This window comes from Spermophilus citellus, assembly GCF_964194105.1.
Source record: "Spermophilus citellus genome assembly, chromosome: 18".
NCBI lineage: Eukaryota > Metazoa > Chordata > Mammalia > Rodentia > Sciuridae > Spermophilus > Spermophilus citellus.
In genome coordinates, this window is record NC_138200.1 from 58691226 (window position 1) to 58711777 (window position 20552).

The window sequence follows — 20552 nt, forward strand, 5'->3', positions numbered from 1 at the left end:
TATATTGTGTCTATACTTTTTTGTTTGTTTGTTGGGGGAGAGTGGGGTTTGAACCCAGGCCCTCAAGCATGCAAAACAAGTGATACACTACTAAGCTACCTAGCCTGTATCAGTTCTTTCAGGATGACTTTCATTTATTTAAATAAGCACTAAAGAAGGGTCCTTTGGAAAAGATGGATCTAATATACTGTAGATAATTCACTGCTGAGATACAGGGAAGTGACTGATAAGAAAAGAGGAACAGAGGTGTATAAAGTGCCTCAGCTCTCCTGAGATGCAATGAACTTTTCAGAAGTAATTAGTAATAATGGATGCTAACAGATACTCTGCTTCCATGATTTGAAGAAGCTAGTCTTTGTGGTTTTATTTCAACTTTTTTTTCAGTACTGGGGATTGAACCCAGGGGTGTCTACCACTGAGCTACATTTCCAGGCCTCTTTATTTTTTTATTATTATTATCTTGAGACAGGGAGGGTCTCACTAAGTTTCCAAGGCTGGCCTTTAACTTGTGATCCTCCAGCTTCAGCCTTTCAAGCTGTTGGGATTACAAGCATGCTCCATTGTGCTCATCGGCTCTAAATTCAATTCTTTGAGAGTATTAGATTTAGAAAATGCCAAAGATCTGTGTATATTGCCATTTTTTCATATATTCATGACAGAGAACTGACTTCTCATTTTCCATTTCCATAATGCTCTTGTGTTTCATACAGTTATCTCCAAAGGAGCTCATTCTCATAAAATTACACATTTTAGTCCTATTCCTCTCCTTTACAGAAGCTTTTATTCAGTCTTTCTAGTCAACTTAGAACTCCTGAATATTTGCTTCAAGGCTTTCAAACATTTATTTTACCTTGGTATTTATATCACTTTCCATTTTTTTCCAACCCCAGGCTTCATTTTGTTTTTATTTTTGTCTTTTATTTTTGGCATTGAGGATTGAGCCCAGAGGTGCTTTACCACTATATACATACATCCCCAGTCCTTTTTATTTTATTTTGAGCATGTATCTCACTAAATTGCTGAGGCTGACCTCAAACTTGCAATCCTCCTGCCTCAGTCTCCTGATTTGCTGGGATTACAGGTGTGTGTGCCACCACACCTAGTCCCAGCCTTTTTAAAAATGGACTTTTATTTTATTTATTTATATGTGGGGCTGAGAATCGAACCCAGCGCCTCGCACATGATAGGCAGGCACTCTGCCACTGAGACACAGCTCCAGCCCCCCAGCCTTTGTTTTTAACTGGAAAGTTTACCTTTGAAAAGTATATCCTTCTCTTTGCATCAGAAGATTCACATTCTCTGTGAGGTCCTCTCTTGCTTAGTCCCACCTGGTTTTGTGCTGGCCCTATTGTCCTAGTTATCCTTCAGAATCTATGTTCAAATTCCTCTCCAATATTTGAAACTCATCCTGTGAGTTTTTACAGGTCTATTAATGTGTCATTGCATGTGTCTATTATCCTATTTCTCCTTCTGATTCATCTCCTCAACTAACCACCTCCTCTAGGAATGCATCCAGGGACCTTAGAACAGTCAACAGCTAAATACAATGACTCAACAGCTAAATACAATGACCCAATAGATAAAGAAGATGATGGATGCATATTAAGGCAGATCATACAAGCCATTTAGAATGGTGAACTGAAAAAAGATATCAAAAAAACACATGAGGAAAGTACATCATTGGGACATTAGGAGATAAGCCAATGAGTTGGTGAGCCGTGGATCTTTTCCCTGAGAAGTATACTTAGTGTTTACTTACACATTGCCTGCTTGGACTAGGGCACAATGACCAGCTGTGTAAAGGGAAGCAAGGGGCCTTGAATCCAATCCTTTTTCTTTTTTGGCGGGTGGGGGTGGGGGGAGGCAGTACTGGGGCACTTTACCACTGAGCTACATCCCAGTCCTTTTTATTTTTTGAGACAAGGTGAGACAGGTGAAGTAGCCTTGATTCAATTCCCAGCTACACACACACACACACACACACACACACGTTATATATACACATGTGTATATGTGTGTGTGTGTATACCCATATATGTATCTCCCGAATGCAACTGTTTTCCATCATCTCCACAGACACCATCTTTGTCTAATCCAGTGTTATTTTCCACCTGGATTATTACAATCTACTCTTAATGATTTCCCTGCTTCTACCCTCATTTCCCTATCATCTCTAACTATTTACACAGAAACTAGTCTGATTTTTTAAAAAAATACTTTTTTTAGTTGTTAATGGACTTTATTTATTTACATGCAGTGCTGAGAATTGAACCCAGTGCCTCATACAGGCTAGGCAAGGGTCTACCATTGAGCCACAATCCCAGCCCTTTTTTGTCATTTTTGGTGCCAGGGATTAAACCCACAGCCTTGCACATGCTAAACATGCATTCTACCAGTGAGCTTAATTCGATTCATCTTAGCCCTGATTGTTTTAAAAGGTCCCAATGTGTTTGTTACAATTCTGTTTAAACCCCTTTACTCACTTCTCATCTCATTCTAGTAAAATCCAAAGTTCTTTGCATGGAATTCATAGTGCCACACACATTGGTATCTTTGATCTCATCTCCTGACACACTTGTTATTCAGTTCCAGTCATGGGAGTTCTTCACATTCCTGGTGTATTCCAAGTACTTTATCTAATTAGCATTCTATCCCACCAGCACTCTCTAGCAACCTACCAGGCTCTATTTTTCTAAGTAGCACCTATCATTACCTGACATTTATTTTTTGTCTTATCCCATTAGAATACAAATCCCATGACAGCAAGGGTGTTGTGTGTTTTGCTCACTGTTTTTCCCCAGCCTGTGGAACAGTGTACTTGTATGCAACAATACCATTTCAAAGCATGAAATTCAAGGAATTTTTCACTCCACTAAACAAAAATCTATTCTGGTTGCTCCAAATCACAATTTTAAAATAACAAAAATACTTTTAGAATGAAGCTAGATTCCACAGCACCCATCAGGAATTTCAGCTACAGGGAACGATGAATTACAGTGCTCAGACATACAGGCCTGATAGATGCATCAGAATCACAAGCACGTGACAGAGGTCATGTGTGTAATTATGTGAATATTCTTGTTACATGTTTACTAGTTCATAAACAGATGGTGACCCAGACCAGACTTCCTTGATGACTCTGCTTGGTAAAAAAGTATTACATCACTGATTGGAGAACCTCAAGGATATGCCTAGTCAGGTACACACATGCTGAGTCCAGATGTGATTGGTAAGTCACTCCCACTGCAAGACAGGCAACTTGTCTCATGACCAGTTCTCAGAGGAATTCTCCAAGTCTAAGGATGAACATTCTTTGCCTCTGTCAGTTAAGGATAAAGGCTTTCTGTGATCAGTGATGTTACACCACTCAAATGCATATTTGTCAATGAATTCCACTACTATGTATAAAGCACCAATACAAATTAATTAAAAATGCGTATTTGTTATATCTTTCCTAGATGTTTATTCAAATTCTTACTCATGAATTAAGGAAAGAAATGGGATTTGTTTAAATCAATGTCTAGGTCCAGGGCAACCTATTATGCACGCTCCAATAATGGACCCCGGGTGGTCATCAGTAGCCCTCCACACACAATGCCCACGAACTAGTCTCCTCCAAATATTAAGCCCCCGACCTGTCACCAATCCAAAAAATATTCCCCAAACATTTCCCTTGTCATCGACAGTCACTAGAAACCTCTTCTGTCATTAATAACCCCAATACGCAGTCACCAAAGCCACTTCTCCCCAAAATACCCCTTTCTATAAGTGCCCTATATTATCAGTCTCATTCTTTCCGGAACCCCACGGCCCCGACACCACACTCCTGTCCACTCCTAGCCGGCGTCCACAACGTCACTCACGCACGCACCCGGCAGCCACCGTCCAGATTTCACCTTCCCCACCCTCCCCCAGCTCCTCGGCCCCGCCCCCTGAGAGGGCCCCGCCCCCAGGTGAGGCGCCCTATCGATGGCGCCGGAAGCCCCGCCCCGACCGGTTGCTAGGCTCTGGCAGCAGGAAGTCCCGCCTGTCGTGTAGTCGCCGCCAGCGCCGCCGCCGTCGTTGTTGTTGTGGTCGGTTCGCTCAACTCCGCGGCTCCGAGAGCCGGGTTCGTCCCCTCCCCGCCGCCGCCATGAAGTGGATGTTCAAGGAGGACCACTCGCTGGGTAAGCAGTCGGCCGCCTGCCCAGCGGCAGGGGACTGGAGCGGCGGGGGAGCCCCCTCCCCCACCGAGCCGCTCTGGGCCAGGGCGGGCGGGGCAGATGCCGCGCTCCCGGCTCGGGTCGCCAAAGCCCTGCCACCTCCCCATCCCCGGGCCCTTCACTGACCGGTTGCCACCTCCGCGGGTTCTTCCGGGAACTAGGGGACGAAGGACTGCGGCTGTGGGGACGCCACTTCAGGGCCCGGGGTGTGCACGGGTCGCTGGGGGGGAAGGGCGGAGGAGGGTCAGCGGCCGGGGAACCGAGGACCTGCCGGCGGGCAGGCGCGACGTCAGCTCGGTGTGTTTCTCTCACAGAACATAGATGCGTGGAATCCGCGAAGATCCGAGCGAAGTATCCTGACCGGGTTCCAGTGAGTGTTTGGACCCTCGCCCCCTCACCCCACTGTCACCTGTGTCGTCGAGGAGCCGTGATAGGGCCTTAGGCCATTCAACAGTTGACAAGTTGGGGTTCCAGTCCCTGTAGCAGATGGGCCAGTCTGGGTCGGGGCGGCGGCGGCGGCCAGGGAGTAAGGGGCTAGGGCTGGTGCTGTTCAGGTGCCTCAGTGCTGAATCTCCCGATCTAGGCCAGTGAGCTGTCTGCAGTCTCTGGGCTCCCTCGCCAGTTATGTAAGGAACGATGTTCTAGGACAGGGCAACAGGTCACTGCCACTTTGGGAATGGTGGTGGAGTCTGTCACTTTAGTCTTGGAAGTGATACTTTAGTCCCAGGACCTTCAGCTTTAACTTTGAACCTCTATCTTTACTAGCTTCTTTTCTTCACCCTGACCCTGTCATCATGCCTGACCAAAAAAAAAAAAAAAAAAAAAAAAAAAAATCTGAAATTTCTTTCCCTTTAATCAATAATACAAATGATCTGATATTTCATGGTGGGGGATAGTTTCTATTATCCTTATTGATTTTCAAGGGACATCATGGTCTGTTATTATAGCTCTTTGCTTGTAACCGATTCCTTTGGGGAGGGAGCTGGAGGGGCAAATTCAAAACCTGTTCAGAGAGAAGTAACAGCCCATATGAACAGCTTTATTCTTGACTGGCTGGGATTGCCAAGCATGTTATAAGTCAATTCATTCTTGTTTCCTGTGTTCTTGGGATCTTACTTCTCCAGTAGTGTGGGTCCATTCTGGGGTACTAGAGTAAGAGGCCATTGAAGAAACCCTCACCAGATTTTCTTGTGTCTGCCTGGATAAAATGTTGAAAAGCTTAGTAGCTGTATTTCTCTTTCAAATGCTGAGATCAGGGGTGAGAGAGATAATTGACCACAGAAAAGCACTTAGGTTTTCCCTATAACACAGTTATATTGGTTCTTAGCCTCCAGAGTGTGGCTTATTAAGTCATGGGCATATTTTCTCATGCTATGCAGTTTCCCACCCACATCCCTGCCCACACTGTTCATCACCTCCATGACAGTGTAAGGCCAGAGCCTCATTTAGGAAATTCAGTCTTGACCTCTTCTTACTTTTCCAGGTGATTGTGGAAAAAGTCTCTGGCTCTCAGATTGTTGACATTGACAAACGGAAGTACTTGGTTCCATCTGACATCACTGTGGCCCAGTTCATGTGGATCATCAGGAAAAGGATCCAGCTTCCTTCTGAAAAGGCAATCTTCTTGTTTGTGGATAAGACAGTCCCACAGTCCAGGTGAGAGATGTTTACTAGATGAGCCCTCTGATATTAGACATCTCTTTGGCTGCTTATTGAACTCAGAACTTTGGAGGTCTGGAAACTCTAGGGGTCCTGATCCTGCAAATGTGGAGCCACAACCATAGCTCCAGGAAAATAATAAAGGGCTGATATACTTTTGAGTAAACTTTGGCTCAAGAAAATAAGACAAGGTTGGACTTTAAAAGAAAATGTTCTAGCTTCAGATCCCCATACTCAGGTTTAAGCCATAGATAGAACTTAGGCCTGAAATGAGGTTTTCTGCTAATGGTTCCTGAAATCAGCACTGTTGCTCTCCACTGGAAGCTTATGGGCCCTCCTGAGGCTCAGCTTCAGTTAATAATCGTGCTTGCTACAAAAGTCTGCTCTTTGCCACTGTGAGTCAGTATCTGCTTGATCCTCAAGTCTGATAAAATGGCTGCTGTCCAGTTAAGGGCTCTGAAGTCCCTTCACAGACCTATACTACCTTTGTCAGCTTAATTGTTGTGCTGCCTGTTGACACCTGAATCTAGACAGGAGCACTGTAATTTCTCTCTTCAGTGTAGTTGACAATTCAGCTTTAGTCCCCTGTGAAAAATGGACAGGCTCAGTTTGAATCTTTGGTCAGTCCTTTCCTAGTACTGATTGGGCACTTCTGAGCTCAGAACTAGATTCTGGCCCCCTCAGTGTAAATTCCTGGTCACATCTTAGTGACTCAAACTAGGTTTCATGTTACCACCCAAAAGTAAACTTCTTCTTTTTTTTTTTTTTTTTTATATTTATTTTTTAGTTTTTTGGCAGATACAACATTTGTTTGTATGTGGTGCTGAGGATCGAACCCGGGCCGCACGCATGCCAGGCAAGCGCGCTACCGCTTGAGCCACATCCCCGGCCCCCAAAAGTAAACTTCTAAAAGGTTTCATGCCTATAATTCCAGTGACTTGAGAGGCTGAGACAGGGGGATCCCAAGGTTGAGGTCAGCCTGGGCAACTTAGTGAGACACTGTCTTGAAGTAAAATAAGGAGAGCTAGGGATTCAGCTCAGTGGTAGAGCACTTGCCTAGTATGCATGAGACCCTGTGTTCAGTCCCCAATATTGTAATCAATCAGTCAATCAATACTTAAGGTGTTCATCAGCCCTGGGAACTAGCCAGAATATGTTCCTGTTGAAAATTCTTAAAAGCTCCAGAAGAGGCCTGAGCCAAATTCCAGACCTTATTTTTACTAAAGGTGAAAAACTGGCTATTCTTTGGTCTGATTGCTGCTTTCACAGTCTCTACCACCTCCACTTCCTGTTGTGTGTTAGCAAGGCGGGGCAGGAAAGAAATGAAAGGCACTGCTCTTTGAGTGCCTTGGTATGCTATTGCTGTAGCTCTGGAAGCTGTGGTGGTGTTTCTAGTAGTGATCTTGTCACTGTTGGGATCTTGTAGCCTCCCTTTATAGGACTCTGAGCAGTGTGTTAGCAGGGAGGAGACCTTGGGCCCCTGAGGTCACTCTCAGCTTCCCTTAAGGTGGTGGAGGAGGAAACTCTTATTTCATACCACCTGGAACTTTACAGAGCCTTGGTGATCCTATTTTCCTTCTTCCTGGAGGTGGTGGTAGCTTAGTGGGAGGAAGTAGATGACTAGAGTCTATGGCATTGAGTTTATTTTTCTCCATGCTGATCTTCTGATACTCCTTGAGGAAATGAAGCAGGCTTTTGGAAACATTATTTCTCTGATGGTGCCATGGTAATCTAGCAATTAAAATGGCTGTAGATTTTATGAGCTACCCCTTTTTTATTATCCCTGATATATAAATAGAATTGGAAATGAAAAGTGATTCTCAGGTCAGGAGAGGTTGCTTCAGGGCCATTTTCTCTCCAAGCCCCGCGCTGGGGATGTGGTTCAAGTGGTAGCCCGCTCGCCTGGCATGCGTGCGGTCTGGGTTCAATCCTCAGCACCACATACAAACAAAGATGTTGTGTCCGCCGATAACTGAAAATAAATATTAAAAAATTCTCTCTCTTCAAAAAAAAAAAAAAAAAAAACTCTCCAAGCCCCATTTGCCTTTTCAGTCTGGGAGAATCCTTCCTAAAGTAGATTACATGTGACCCAAATCTGGATTTTTATTTGCAGTACTGAGGATTGAACCCTTGAACCTGGAATGCTCTACCTCTATACCCTGAGTCCTTATTGTTTTTATTTTTCAAATTTTGAGACATATGGGGCTGGGGATATAGTTCAATTGGTTGAGTGCTTGGCTCCCATGCACAAGGCCATGGGTTCAATCCCCAGCACCACAAAAAAAAAAAAAAAAAAAAAAAAAATTGAGACATAGTCTCACTAAGTTGCTAAGGCTGGCCTCAAACTTGCCTCAGACTCCTGAGTTGCTTGGACTATAGGCATGCCCATCACACCTAGCAACGAAGAGGAATTTTAGAACTCAAATCCTCACTCTTCAGGATGTAGAGAAAGAACATCAGCTGGGGCCCCTCTGCCCAGGTCCATAGCACTTTTGGGTACAGTTAATGATATCTTGCCCTACTTATGTAGCCATTCTTTGTTCATCTTGGAGTTTTATTCTTTTTTTTCTTTTTGTATTGGGGATTGAACCTAGGGACACTTAATTTCTCAGCCACATCCCCAGCCCTTTTATTTATTTTTTATTTTGAAACCAGGTCTTGCTAAGTTGCTTAGGGTCTTTGCTAAATTGCTTAGGCTGGCCTTGAACTTGGATCCTACTGCCTCAGTCTCATAGTCTGGGATTATAGGCCTTTGCCACCACACCCAGCTTATCTTGGAGTTTTATTCTTTTTTTTGTGTGTGTGTAGATAGATAGCATTTTTTTTAATTTATTTTTTTAATGTGGTGCTGAGGACTGAACCCAGTGCCTCACACACATGCTAGGCAAGCGCTCTGCCACTGAGCTACAGCCCCAGCCCTGGAGTTTTACTCTTAAAACCAAATTTGTTTATAAACAAAAAAGCCATGTGACACCATCAGGCCTTATGCAAATGTAATCACCCATAGCAACACAAATGAAAGTGCTACGGGGTCTCCTTAAGCTGATGTGTGACTCAGCTTCACCATCTTCTCCCCAGAGCAATTGAACAGCCTCCTCTTTAGCTCTTTTCCAGCCTCCTTGGGTAAGCCTGGAGTCTCCTTTAACCTTCACCCAGTGCTTGCAGCCTGCAGAGAGTAGCTAGGGAAATCAGAACACAGAGGTTGCATCAGGCCTGCAGGAGCTCTTCTCGCATAATCGACAGGTCTGCACAGGAATCACTTATGCCTGAGGCTGAAGTAACTTCAGTTATTTTTGCCTTGAGGTTTCATTATAGTTTAGAATAATTAAAGTTAAATAGAGACGGGTTTATCCCTAGGAGTTTTACTTCCTTAATTCTTTCTGAATTCTTGTTGTTGTTTTTTTTTTTAAACAAATGGGGGAATCTCACTTTCCTTTTTCACTTAGCAGTGGAAAGCTGAATTTTCAGTTTAGGTACCTGTATCAGGAATCAGGGCAAAAACAGAAACGGAACTAACTTGATGCAGACAAAACTGACAAAGAACATAAGTTTCCCAGCCATGGCCTTAGCGGGGAACCCAGATCTGGCAATGGTCTTGTATTTTTAGAGCACAGACAGGAATCATCTTCTTTTTTTGGTGGGGGAAGAGAGTGCCAGGGATTGAACTCAGGAGCACTCAACCACTGAGCCACATCTCCAGCCCTATTTTTTGTGTTTTATTTAGAGACAGGGTCTCACTGAGTTGCTTAGCACCTTGCCATTGCTGAGGCTGGCTTTGAACTCAGTCCTCCTGCCTCAGCCTCCCTAGCCTCTGGGATTATAGACATGCACCACCATGGCAGCTAGGAATCTTAATTCCCTGTTTAAGATAGAAACAAAAGTCTGTTATTAAATAAAATATCTAAAATATTATAATTCAACATCACAAAACTGGTATTGTTAAAGATGATGGTGTCTTATGGTGCATCCTTTATTTAGAAATGAGCTTAAATTAGCAATTTTGGGGCTGGGGATAAAGTTCAGTTGGTAGAGTGCTTGCTTTGCATGAACAAGGCCCTTGGTTCAATCCTCCAGCACACACACACACACACACACACAAAAAATTAGCAATCTTGATCATTTCTGGGTAAATACCACAGGGTTTATTTCAGCAATGGAACAAGGTCTGTTCATTTCAGAGAAAAATCTGATAAACAGGTATAACCTGCATTTCTTTATATTTTAGAATCTTGGAGATCTTTCAGAATGAATATATACATAGACATCCACATGTATATATAACCTATACACATATATACATATGTAAATAATTAAAAAAAAAAACTTTCTAGTATTGAGGATTGAACCCAGAAATATTTTTACCAATGAACCACATCTCCAGTCATTTTTTTGGTGGGGGGGTGGGGAGAACCAGGGATTGAACTCAGGGATGCTTAACCACTGAGCCATATCTCCAACCCATTCTTATTTTTTATTTTGAGACAGAGTCTCACTAAGTTGCTTAGGGACTCACTAAGTTCCTGAGGCTGGCTTTGGACTTGGAATCCTTCTGTCTCAGCCTCCTGAGTTGCTGGGATTATAGACATATGCCACCATGCTTGGCCTTTTTTTTTTTTTTTTTATGTTTTATTTTGAGACAGGATCTCCCTAAGTTACCTAGACAGGTATTGAACTTGCCGTCCTCCAGCCTCAGCCTCCTTTAGCTGGGATTACAGGTGTGTGTCACCATTCCTGGCTCTTCAGGGCCATATGAACTTTTCCTTTTCAGCCATTACGTTTCCAATTTCCATAGTAGTGGTTACTGTCCCCTGTCTCTACCCCACCTATCCTTCTGCTGAGAAATAAGTCCAGGTCCAGTGAAAAGACATGGGTTCCTCAGCAGATAGCTGGCCAGTGTGTTTCTCAGTCCAGCCAGTTTATGAGTCAGCCTGAATCGCAGCCTCTGTGACCTGCCCTTGATCTGGGGCTGACATCAGGTTTCACGTGGATTCAGCACTCCCTCAATTCATAGGGCTGTTGAGTAGCATAAAACTAATGTTTGAGGCTGGGGATGTTGCTCAGTGGTAGGGCGCTTGCCTAGTGTGCATGAGTCCCTGAGTTCAATCCCCAGCACTGTAAAACAAAACAAAAATTAATGTTTACCTTCAGGAGCACGGCCATTTTTGGATGTGGATCTTGCTGAAACTTGCCCTTTTTTGTTGGTTAATTCCTCCAGTGCAGAAGTGGTTTTGCCTGGGTCTGTGTGATCCTGAATAGAGGAGTGGGGAACAAAGTTTTAGGAAAAAATTTAGGTTCATCTCAGTACTTCAGGGTCCTACCTCACCTTAGATTGGCCGCATGTCTTCCATTTGTCATTATCTTTTCTTGTTTCTTTCCTCATCAGACTTAGAAGGTGGCAGTGCCCCTGACATCCAGGCAGCATCCTTCTCAGATGTGTGTATGAAGTACTTGATGACACAGCATTAGGCATGCATACGCGGGACTGGAGGTTACCTTTGGGTGTCTTCTAAGCCACCTCCCACTAACTTGAGCAGGAAGCCTTGGAGTTGCAGTGCTGCTTGTGAGATGTTCCACCACCTAGCTGGCCTGGGTAGTGTAGCTGGGCAGAAGCATTAGAGTTGCCTCTGTGCTTCAGGGTTCTCGGCCATTCCAAGCAATTCAGTGCTTGTGGCTCAGGCCTCTGGATTTTGAGAGGGGAGCTCATTCCCTGAGAGGCTTATGGAATGTGTTCTAAACCAACATACCAGCCTTCTGCTATACAGACTATCTGCTGAGTAAGGTTACATTTTGCCCCCCTGTACTTCCACTTGAATGAACTTTTACTAGGTCTTTAAACAACTTTTTTTTTTTTTTTTTTTTTTAAACTCTGTGGTCCAGTTCTTTTTGGCTCCTGCCAAGTTATTCTGACATTGCATGAATGTAGTCCAGTCCTGAAACGGCTATTTTCAAGTCATTTGACCATACCAATGTGCCATGGCAGCCACTGAAGCCTCAAAATCAGGAAGTTGTGTAGCATTGAGCACTGTCTGGTTATCAAGTTCCTTGCCCTACTAGTAAGGACACACTACTATATTGTCAACTATATAGAACTTCCACATGATTCTGTGTGACAGAAAAGATCAGGGTTGGACTGTACATTAGGCACAACCATTAGCTGTCACATTACAACATCAGAAAAGACATAAGACTTTCCTTCTTAGAGGGAGCACAAGTTGATGATAAGAATGTTTCCTAGTTTTGTGACATAGGGTGCATTATTTGACCTCTCTGTGCATTAGTTTTCTTATCTTTGAACTGTGAATTGTGATAGCACTTGCTTTATAGGATTGTTATGGGGATTGAAGGACTTAACCTGTGTTATGTATTTGGAATAGTGTTTGGCCCATGCTTGCTGTTATAACTAGGATTTTTATCAGCCTCTGTTGTTGCTTGGGCATTGCTTAAACTGACAAACCCAAATTTTACTTAAAAGACAGTGGAATCTCAAAGTAGAAAGAAGCAAAAGCCACATTTTTTATGGGCCTCTACCCTGCCAAAAGTCAGGGCTGAGTCTCAGAACCTGCCTTAGTAGTGGTTCTGTAGTCATTGCTCACTGTGCGCACCATGGAGAGTCTGGGGTAGGCTGCTGGTATGTATGAAGCTCCGTGAGTATTTCTTATTTAGTGGTGGATTTAGAGTCATTGCACTAGGGCTTCTAACTTGCTAGGGAAAGAGCAGAACGTGGTCTCTCAAATGGAACCCAACTAAGTGCCAGGGGACGGTTGTCTTTGTATTGCAGTGTCTGCTAACTGTGTTAACACATTTGGTGGTTGCAATGGTGAGATGTTACCACAGGTCTCATTTGTGCACCCTGAACACTGACCATGTGGGGTAAAGAGAGTTGTGGCACTAGCTTTAATTGTTTTCTTAGTAGTCTCATCCTAAAGAGTCTCAAATAAAACTGGGTTTTCTCTCCAGGCATTCTGTCACTGGGTAAAAATCTGGGGAGGCTCAGCTGCATGTTCAAGCTCTTCTGTTGGTTGCTGGCTTTGTACTCACTTCCTGATTTCCTACTCCCTGGTAATATGAGCTCTTAAAGATGAGCATCTCCCCGCACCCACAAAAGAATGTTTCTTTATTCTCAACCTGGCTGCATAGGGACTCATCTTAGGCATTTAAAAATGTGCTAATGCCTGGGTCCCTCCTCCAGAGATTCTTAGTTGCCTGGGGTGGGGCTTGGGCAGGGAGATCTTTGTAAAGTTCCCCAGTGATTCTGATGTGCAGTCAAGGTGGAGACTGAGCACTGTAGGTGTTCTCATGAGCTGGATTCCTTCCCCTACCTACCTACGTCCGAGTCCTCGCATGTTTTAGGGCATGCAGACCTCATATATGATTTGGAAATTTTCTAGTAGCTACAGTAAAGAAGTAGAAACAGGTGAAATTAATTTTAATAGTTTAACCCTAAATATCTAAAATTTTATCCTTTCAACGTTTAATCAAAATTAAGATTATTTCACTTTCATACTAAGTCTTTGAAATCTTGTGTTTTACACTTATAGTACATCCTAGTTCAGACAAGCCACATTTCAATTTCTGAATGTAGTCAGAGGCTGCTGTATTGGACAGCAGCGATACAGGACATTTTTGTCACAGCAGACATTTTTATTAAACAGAGCTGTTCCAGGGAGTTCTTATTTTACAAATTCCAGGTCAAGAGATCCTCACAGGGTCACTTTTCTTATTTTATGGGATGCTGGCAGCAGGCCATTTCATATTCATAGTTGTCCACCCCGCATCCTTAATAATCTTCCCACACAGCTGTCCCAAGCTTGAAAATGGTGCAGGAAGAATAGAAAAGGAGAAAACAAAATTCCCTTTTATAGATGCGCCTGTGTCTGTTTACATGTGGGTCCCAGTCAGCCCACTAGCAGCAAAGCAGCAGGGGGTGGGGCTGCCATTGCTTTACCAGGTTGAGGCCTGGGATTCCTCTCTAATCAGGCTGCCCCCACACCTGGTTTACATGTTGAGACTTGTCAAGGCTGTTAACCTCAAATGTCTGAGGTGAGCTTTCAGATGAGCATCTTACTGCTGCTTCTAGTTACAGCATCGTTCGTGGTCACACTCACGTTTAGCACGCATAGGCCTCCTTCTGTCTCAGGTAGTAGACACGCGGTCAAAACTTGCATGGTATCGTGGGTGTTACTAGTCTCACTCTGGAGTTGGGACAACTCAGTTTCATGATAGAACTAGATTAGATTTCCACTGCAGTCTGTTTTATTGTCTAGGGAAAGCCAGCTTCCCACCCACTTTTAGTTTAAGGAGACTATTTCGGGCGGGTTCTTTGGAGCTTGGACAGGCAGGCCTCTTTGGTTCCCAGATACAGTGTGAGCTTTTTGCCTTATGTGTGAGGGGAGAAACTTCTCTTAGATGATGCTGACGCAGAGGTTTTGGGGACACAGAGGCTTTGGTTAGGAGCTTCCTCCTACCTGTACCTACCATATTAAGTCCAAGTTATAAATCTTCAAATAAACCACCTGGAGGAAAGAGCCCAATATACTCTTTCTTACCAGGGTCCTTTACCCACACAGGAATGGTCTTTAGGCTCTTAATTTTGCTTAGTTCCCCCCACCCCTTGCCCTTGGTATTTAAAAAGAATTCAGGTGCTAACCAGCCTGAGCTCATTCAAGGAGCTGGCTTTTTAAAAGGATTTACTTACATGGTTCTGCTTCTGGACTGGAGGATGGAGAATTTAATTCTGGTTTTATCTACTGATTCCTAATTTGTTTTAATCTTTTCATGGCTCTATTTCCCTTCCATAAAACAGATTGCAGGTCACAGCAGATACTGATTCCTGAATTATTTTTTACTGTATGTCCCTAAAGATCAAGCCCCTTATCTTTGGGTTTTGCTCTCCTGACACCCAGACTCAATTTTCAATTATGTTTTTTATTTTTCTTTCAAGCCTAACTATGGTACAGCTTTACGAGAAGGAAAAAGATGAAGATGGATTCTTGTATGTGGCCTACAGCGGAGAGAACACTTTTGGCTTCCAAGGGCCAGTGCTGGGCTAGGCTCACCGTTCCTGCTTGTGGATCTTGTAAATAGCCGGCCATTTTCAGTTGTTCCAGAACCTCTTCACATAGAACTATTAGTGCATTTGTAACTGGATTTATTTCTTAATATATTGGAAAGTTTTGTTTCCCTAGACTAGTAAATTATCATACAGAGTTTTATTTTGAGTTTTTCTTTTTGTGCACTGTCCTCATGGCTTTATTCTCCAGAGAACTTGTTCCTCTGGGAATCATATTTAATGAAGATATTTCCATAATGAAGTGAGGTAGGTGTGGTATTAAAAGTGAAAGGGAAATAAATGATGCATTTAATCTGGATTATGTTTGAAGTGTTAGATGGCTAAGTATTAAAAGCATCCAAATTAAATCCTTAGCAATCAGAACACTTGCTTCACTAGATTCTGCCAACTGCCAATCATGTTGGACTGAGCTAATCTGTTCCTCTTTCTGAAACTATTAAGGTAAATAATTAACAATAAAATTTCCTCTTATAAAGGCATTTCAGTGTGTCCATGTTCTTTATTCACTTTCATTTGAATGGGTCAGAGAAATGGTGCCTACTTTTGCCAGGCTGGGAGAAGGGCTTATGGGGGCCGTAGCAGCCCAGTCTGGAACTGGAAGCAGTGTTTGGTATCAAAAGGGGACTTTTTTTTAAAGAATAGTTAATGTATTCACATGGTGCAAGTACCAGGGCTACATGAAAAGATAGGAATATGTTGCAAAGTCTTGTTTCCCCCACTGTTTTCTGACTTCTGCCCCTTATGGGAAACTAGTTTTACTGGCTTTTTTACTGGCATATTTCTTTTTTATTATTTTTTTAGTAGTATACTTAAATATGAATATATGTCCTTATTTTCTTACATTATAAATATATAGATATTGCTTTTTTAAAAATATATTTATTTTTTAGCTGTAGTTGGACACAATACCTTTATTTATTTATTTATTTTATGTGGTGCTGAGGATCGAACCCAGGGCCCTGATTCTGCCAGGTGAGCACTTTACCTCTGAGCCCAGCTCGACATTGCTCCCCTACCCCCAGTGCCATGGTTTGAACCCAGGGCCTTCCTTGCACATTCTAGGCAAGCACTCTACCACTGAGCTACATCACTAGTTCTTTTAAAATTTTATATTGAGACAGGTTCTCACTAAATTGGTGAGGCTGCCTCAGCCTCTCAAGTAAGTGGAATTACAGGCATGAGCCACACTCCTGGCTACATTGTTTTTTTCATTTAACATTGTAGACTGGTGATCTTTCCATATCAAACCATATCAAATATACATACATCCTTTTATTTTTTAACTTTTTCAATATATAAAATGTTGGGGATGTGAAGTATCTAGAATTCTCACACACCCTATTTAAGTGTATGACACCATCACATTCAAAAGCAAGTTGCAAATATCTGGTAAAGTTCAATGTGTATATAATCCATGGTCTATCAAATTCCATTTCTATGTATATATTCTAGAAATAGTCTCACAAAAACAAGAAATGTACATGAACACTGTGATCTCATTTTTATGGCAAAAAAAAAAACAACTAGAAATAAATATTCATCAACAGGAAAACAGAGATAATAAGTGGCATACTCATACAAAGGAATACTATACAGCAGTTAAAATGAATGGACAATAGCTGCAGATATGAACATAAATCTACAAATCTCCAATGCTGATTAATGAAAAAAGCAAGACCAAAAGTTTTTAAATGTGCAAAAGAACTGTATATACTGCTTAATGATATAAACTTATGTAATACAAGTATAAACTGTGCAAAGGAATGAAACACCAAGTTCAGGGGCTGGGGATGTGGCTCAAGCGGTAGCGCGCTTACCTGGCATGCGTGCGGCCCGGGTTCGATCCTGAGCACCACATACCAACAAAGATGTTGTGTCCGCCGAGAACTAAAAATAAATATTAAAAATTCTCTCTCTCTCCTCTCTCACTCTCTCTTTAAAAAAAAAAAAGAACAAGTTCAGGATGGTGGTTACCACATGGAGGGAGGGGAATAGGGCTAGTGATGGGTGAAAGTAGGGTTTTAAAAACATCTATCATGTTTCAGTTCTGAAAATAAAAACCTGAAGCAAATAGAGAAAAATAGTTGGGTGGTGGGTATTTATTTTTTACATTGATGTTTGCAATATTTTGTAACTTTTTTTGGTTTAAGGTCCAACAGTGAGAACAGAGATAGGCCCCTTCTCAGAGGAGTGAATACAGCTGGCTTTATTTCTTTTTTTCTATTTTTTTTTTTTTTTTTTTTTTTTTTAGTTGTAGATGGACACAACACCTGTATTTTTTTTATTTTTAGGTGGTGCTGAGGATGGAAGCCAGTACCCTCCACATGCAAGGCGAGCACTCTATCACTGAGCCCCAAGCCCAGCCCCAGCCCCTATTTCTTATTTCCCCTTTACTTCTCAGTGCAAGAGAGGCTGGCTTCCAGATCTGCCACTTCCCTGGCCTTGTGTTTGTGGGGGTTACCAAAATAATCTCTCCATTGGACACTTTTTAAAGCTGTTATCTTCCTTGCCTTTCTTTTAATGTTTAATTCTTTTAAAAGTTTAACCCAAGGGTGCTCTACCACTGAACTACACCTTTAGCTCTTCTTTATTTTGAAACAGGGTCTCCTTGAGTTGCTGAGGGTGGCCTCAAACTTCAGTCCTCCTGCCTCAAGCCTTCCAAGTCACTGGACTACAGGTGTGTGCCACTGCACCTGGCATAATATTTTGCACTTTAGATGCCTCCCTCCTTGAAGCTCCCAATTGGCTAATCCTATTTTCCTCTAGCCTCTCAGTCACACCCAGTCCTGTGTTTCTCTGCTCCCTAACTTTCATTTCCCCAGGGCTCCATCCTCAGGAGAGAGGGGCCCCTCTCTTCTCATTCTGTACATTCTCTCTGGATGACTGCATCCCGACCCCTGTCTTCAATGACTTCCTATAAACAGATTGTCCAAGACCATGCTCTTGACTCCAGTTACCACTTTGTCCTGAGCTCCAAACAGCCCCTCCAGATGTCCATGGGAGGCCCTCATGTTGTGGTATCATAGAAGGCTCTGAGAGTGAGCTCAGCCCCAGCTTGCATCTCCTGTCCTCCTCCCAGACGAGCACCCCTTCCTGACATATGGCACCGTGTTCCATTCTCTCAGGCAGTAACCTGAAGTCATCCTTTACCCTTACTGCAATTTGGATCTGGAATGTCCCCTAAAGTCTCGCATGTTGAAGGTTTGGTTCCCAGTGCAGTAATGTTCCAGGTTGGGCCTTTGGGAAGGTGACTGGATCATGAGGCTCTACCTCATCAGTGCATTCATCCCTGGGTGGCCATACTGGGAGGTGGTGGAAACTGGAGGAGGTGGGGCCTAGCTGGGGGACTTGGGTCACTGGGGACATGCCTGAGAAGGGTGTAGCTGGCCCCTCTTCTCTACTTCCCTGCTGGCTGCCATAAGCTGAGCAGCTCTCCAGCACACCCTCCAGCCATACATAATGCTCTTCCTCACCTCCAGCCCACAGCTATGACCTGGCAGCCCATGGACTGAGACCTCTGAAATAAAGATTTCCTCCTGTAAGTTATTTTTCTCAGGTATTTTGTCACAACAGTAAAAACCTGAAGAACACAATGCTCCCTCATCTTCATCCACTGGTCACACTCAGCCTCACAGCCTCTGTGAATCCTGGTCAGTCCCCATCCCTTGGGTTCCTCAAACCACTGTTGTCTGGGTCTCATCATTTCTCTTCAAAATGCTGCAGTGATCCCTCAACTGTGGCCTTTGCCACTACTCCTGTTCCTGCAATCTGTCCTCTCTGCTGCAGAGGAGGTCAAACTTCCCAAATGTAACTTCCATTCTGATCCTTTTCCCCAAATTCCTGAAGTACTGTGTCACTGGGACAAAACCAGTCTAACAAGACATAAAAATCCTCCCCCTTCTACCCAAGCGCATTGTCAGCTGATCCCAGCCTCTCCGGGCCCCGTCAGCCTGGCATCTGCTCTCATCTTCAGCTTCACATAGGATGCTTCTCAGCCTCAAATACCTTTCCTGCAAAACTGTCCCCAAATCTACCATCATTTCTTTTTATTTGCTGACTCCTAGTCCTCCGCACTTCCTACTCTGCTCCTGAGAATGCTGTGCCCTTCCCCAGGACTGTGCTGTTCCACTGTGAAGTCACTTGCCATTGCTCCTGTCCTCAAGGAGCACGTGATGTCTATCCCTTATCTAGTACCTTGGGGGCAGGATACAAGGACTGGCACACTTATGAGGCTCAGGAGGGATAGGACCAGCCCTCCTTGGACCTGAGAGCCTACTCAGCAAGCACTAACACATCTTAATTTTGCAGCAGTGTCTGAAACACACTGTCGTGGAATGGGCTTGTGGACCAGAGTCAAAGGCAGCCCAAGGATCTCTTTCAAGGAGAATGTGGGAGAAGGAGAATGTACTCTTCATTAGACTGAACTGTAGAAAGCTTTTAAAAGCACAACTGCCAAGCACGGTGGTGCAGGCCTGTAATCCCAGCAGCTCAGGAGGCCCAGACAGGAGAATCGTGAATTCAAAGCCAGCCTCAGCAATGGCGAGGCACTAGGCAACTCAGTGAGACCCTGTCTCTAAATAAAATACAAAATGGGGCTAGGAATGTGGCTCAGTGGCCAATGCCCCTGAGTTCAATCCCTGGTACCCACAAAAAAAAAAAAAAAAAAAAAAGTACAACTGACTCCTTTTCATCTTTATTTCTTAGGAAAAAAACCCAATCTTAGCAGCTGACACTGAGGCAAAGCCACGCTTTCCGTAGGAGGTCTCTACATGCCTTGTTCTACAGGCTTGTTCCCCCTCCTCAGCCCCTGGAGAGGCTGCTGCTCCAGATGTGGGAGGCAACACCATATGGAAGCCAAGGTGCACATGCCTGGTGTGCAGCAAGAGGCTCCACAAATCTGTCCAGTTTTCTTAGCAAAAGCTCTCAGAAGTCAGGACTGGCAAGTTGGAGTCACTTCTGAGCAGCAGGGGCAGGCCTCGGCTGGAGTTCCACATGCTAGTCACTGTCAGCGTGGCAGACACCCTCCTCTTCCCTGTGCTGTGTATTATTTTGGCACATCCCTGTGACCCCACTGCCAAGTGTATTATGGAACCCCCATTTCAAAGACGAGGGCACTGACATTCTAAGAATGCAGTTACCTACTCAAGAACATACAACCAGTACATCCTACAGCCACAATTCAAACTCAAGTCTAATGCCAAAACCCACCTTTGTTCTGCTAGATCAGATGGTTGAAATGAAGGCCTGTGTTTGTATGTAATTCAAAGAAGTGTACAGAAAAATCCTATTTTCTTGTTGGGTTTAGTGAAACATGCCTTTAATCCCAGCTACTCAGGAGGCTAAGGCAGGAGGATTGCAAGTTTGAGGCCAGCCTGAGTCAACTTAGTGAAATCCTATCTCAAAATTTAAAAATGGGAAAAAAGGGGGGTTGAGGATGTAGCTTAGTGGTAGAGTGACCCTGGATTCAGTCATCAGTACCCCCTGCTCCCTCAAAAAAAAAAAATCAATTTTCTTGCTTCTCCTGAAAAAAATTCTTAGGATCTGGCAACAATTAGATGGAACAAATAAAAACAAAACAAAACCCCCCTGTTTGAACAAGAAATATACTTCCCAGTTAACCG

The 20552-nt window shown here is 43.5% G+C and overlaps 1 protein-coding gene across 1 annotated transcript; it reads left to right on the top strand.

Annotated features, from left to right (window-relative positions):
- The first annotated feature begins 4010 nt into the window (after nucleotides 1–4010).
- GABARAPL2 (GABA type A receptor associated protein like 2) lies at nucleotides 4011–15410 on the top strand. Its single transcript, XM_081274531.1, has 4 exons — nucleotides 4011–4166; nucleotides 4517–4572; nucleotides 5686–5858; nucleotides 14803–15410. The coding sequence occupies exons 1-4, from the start codon at nucleotides 4133–4135 to the stop codon at nucleotides 14909–14911; spliced, it is 372 nt and encodes a 123-aa protein (XP_081130657.1). The 5' UTR covers nucleotides 4011–4132; the 3' UTR covers nucleotides 14912–15410.
- Nucleotides 15411–20552: the final 5142 nt, after the last annotated feature.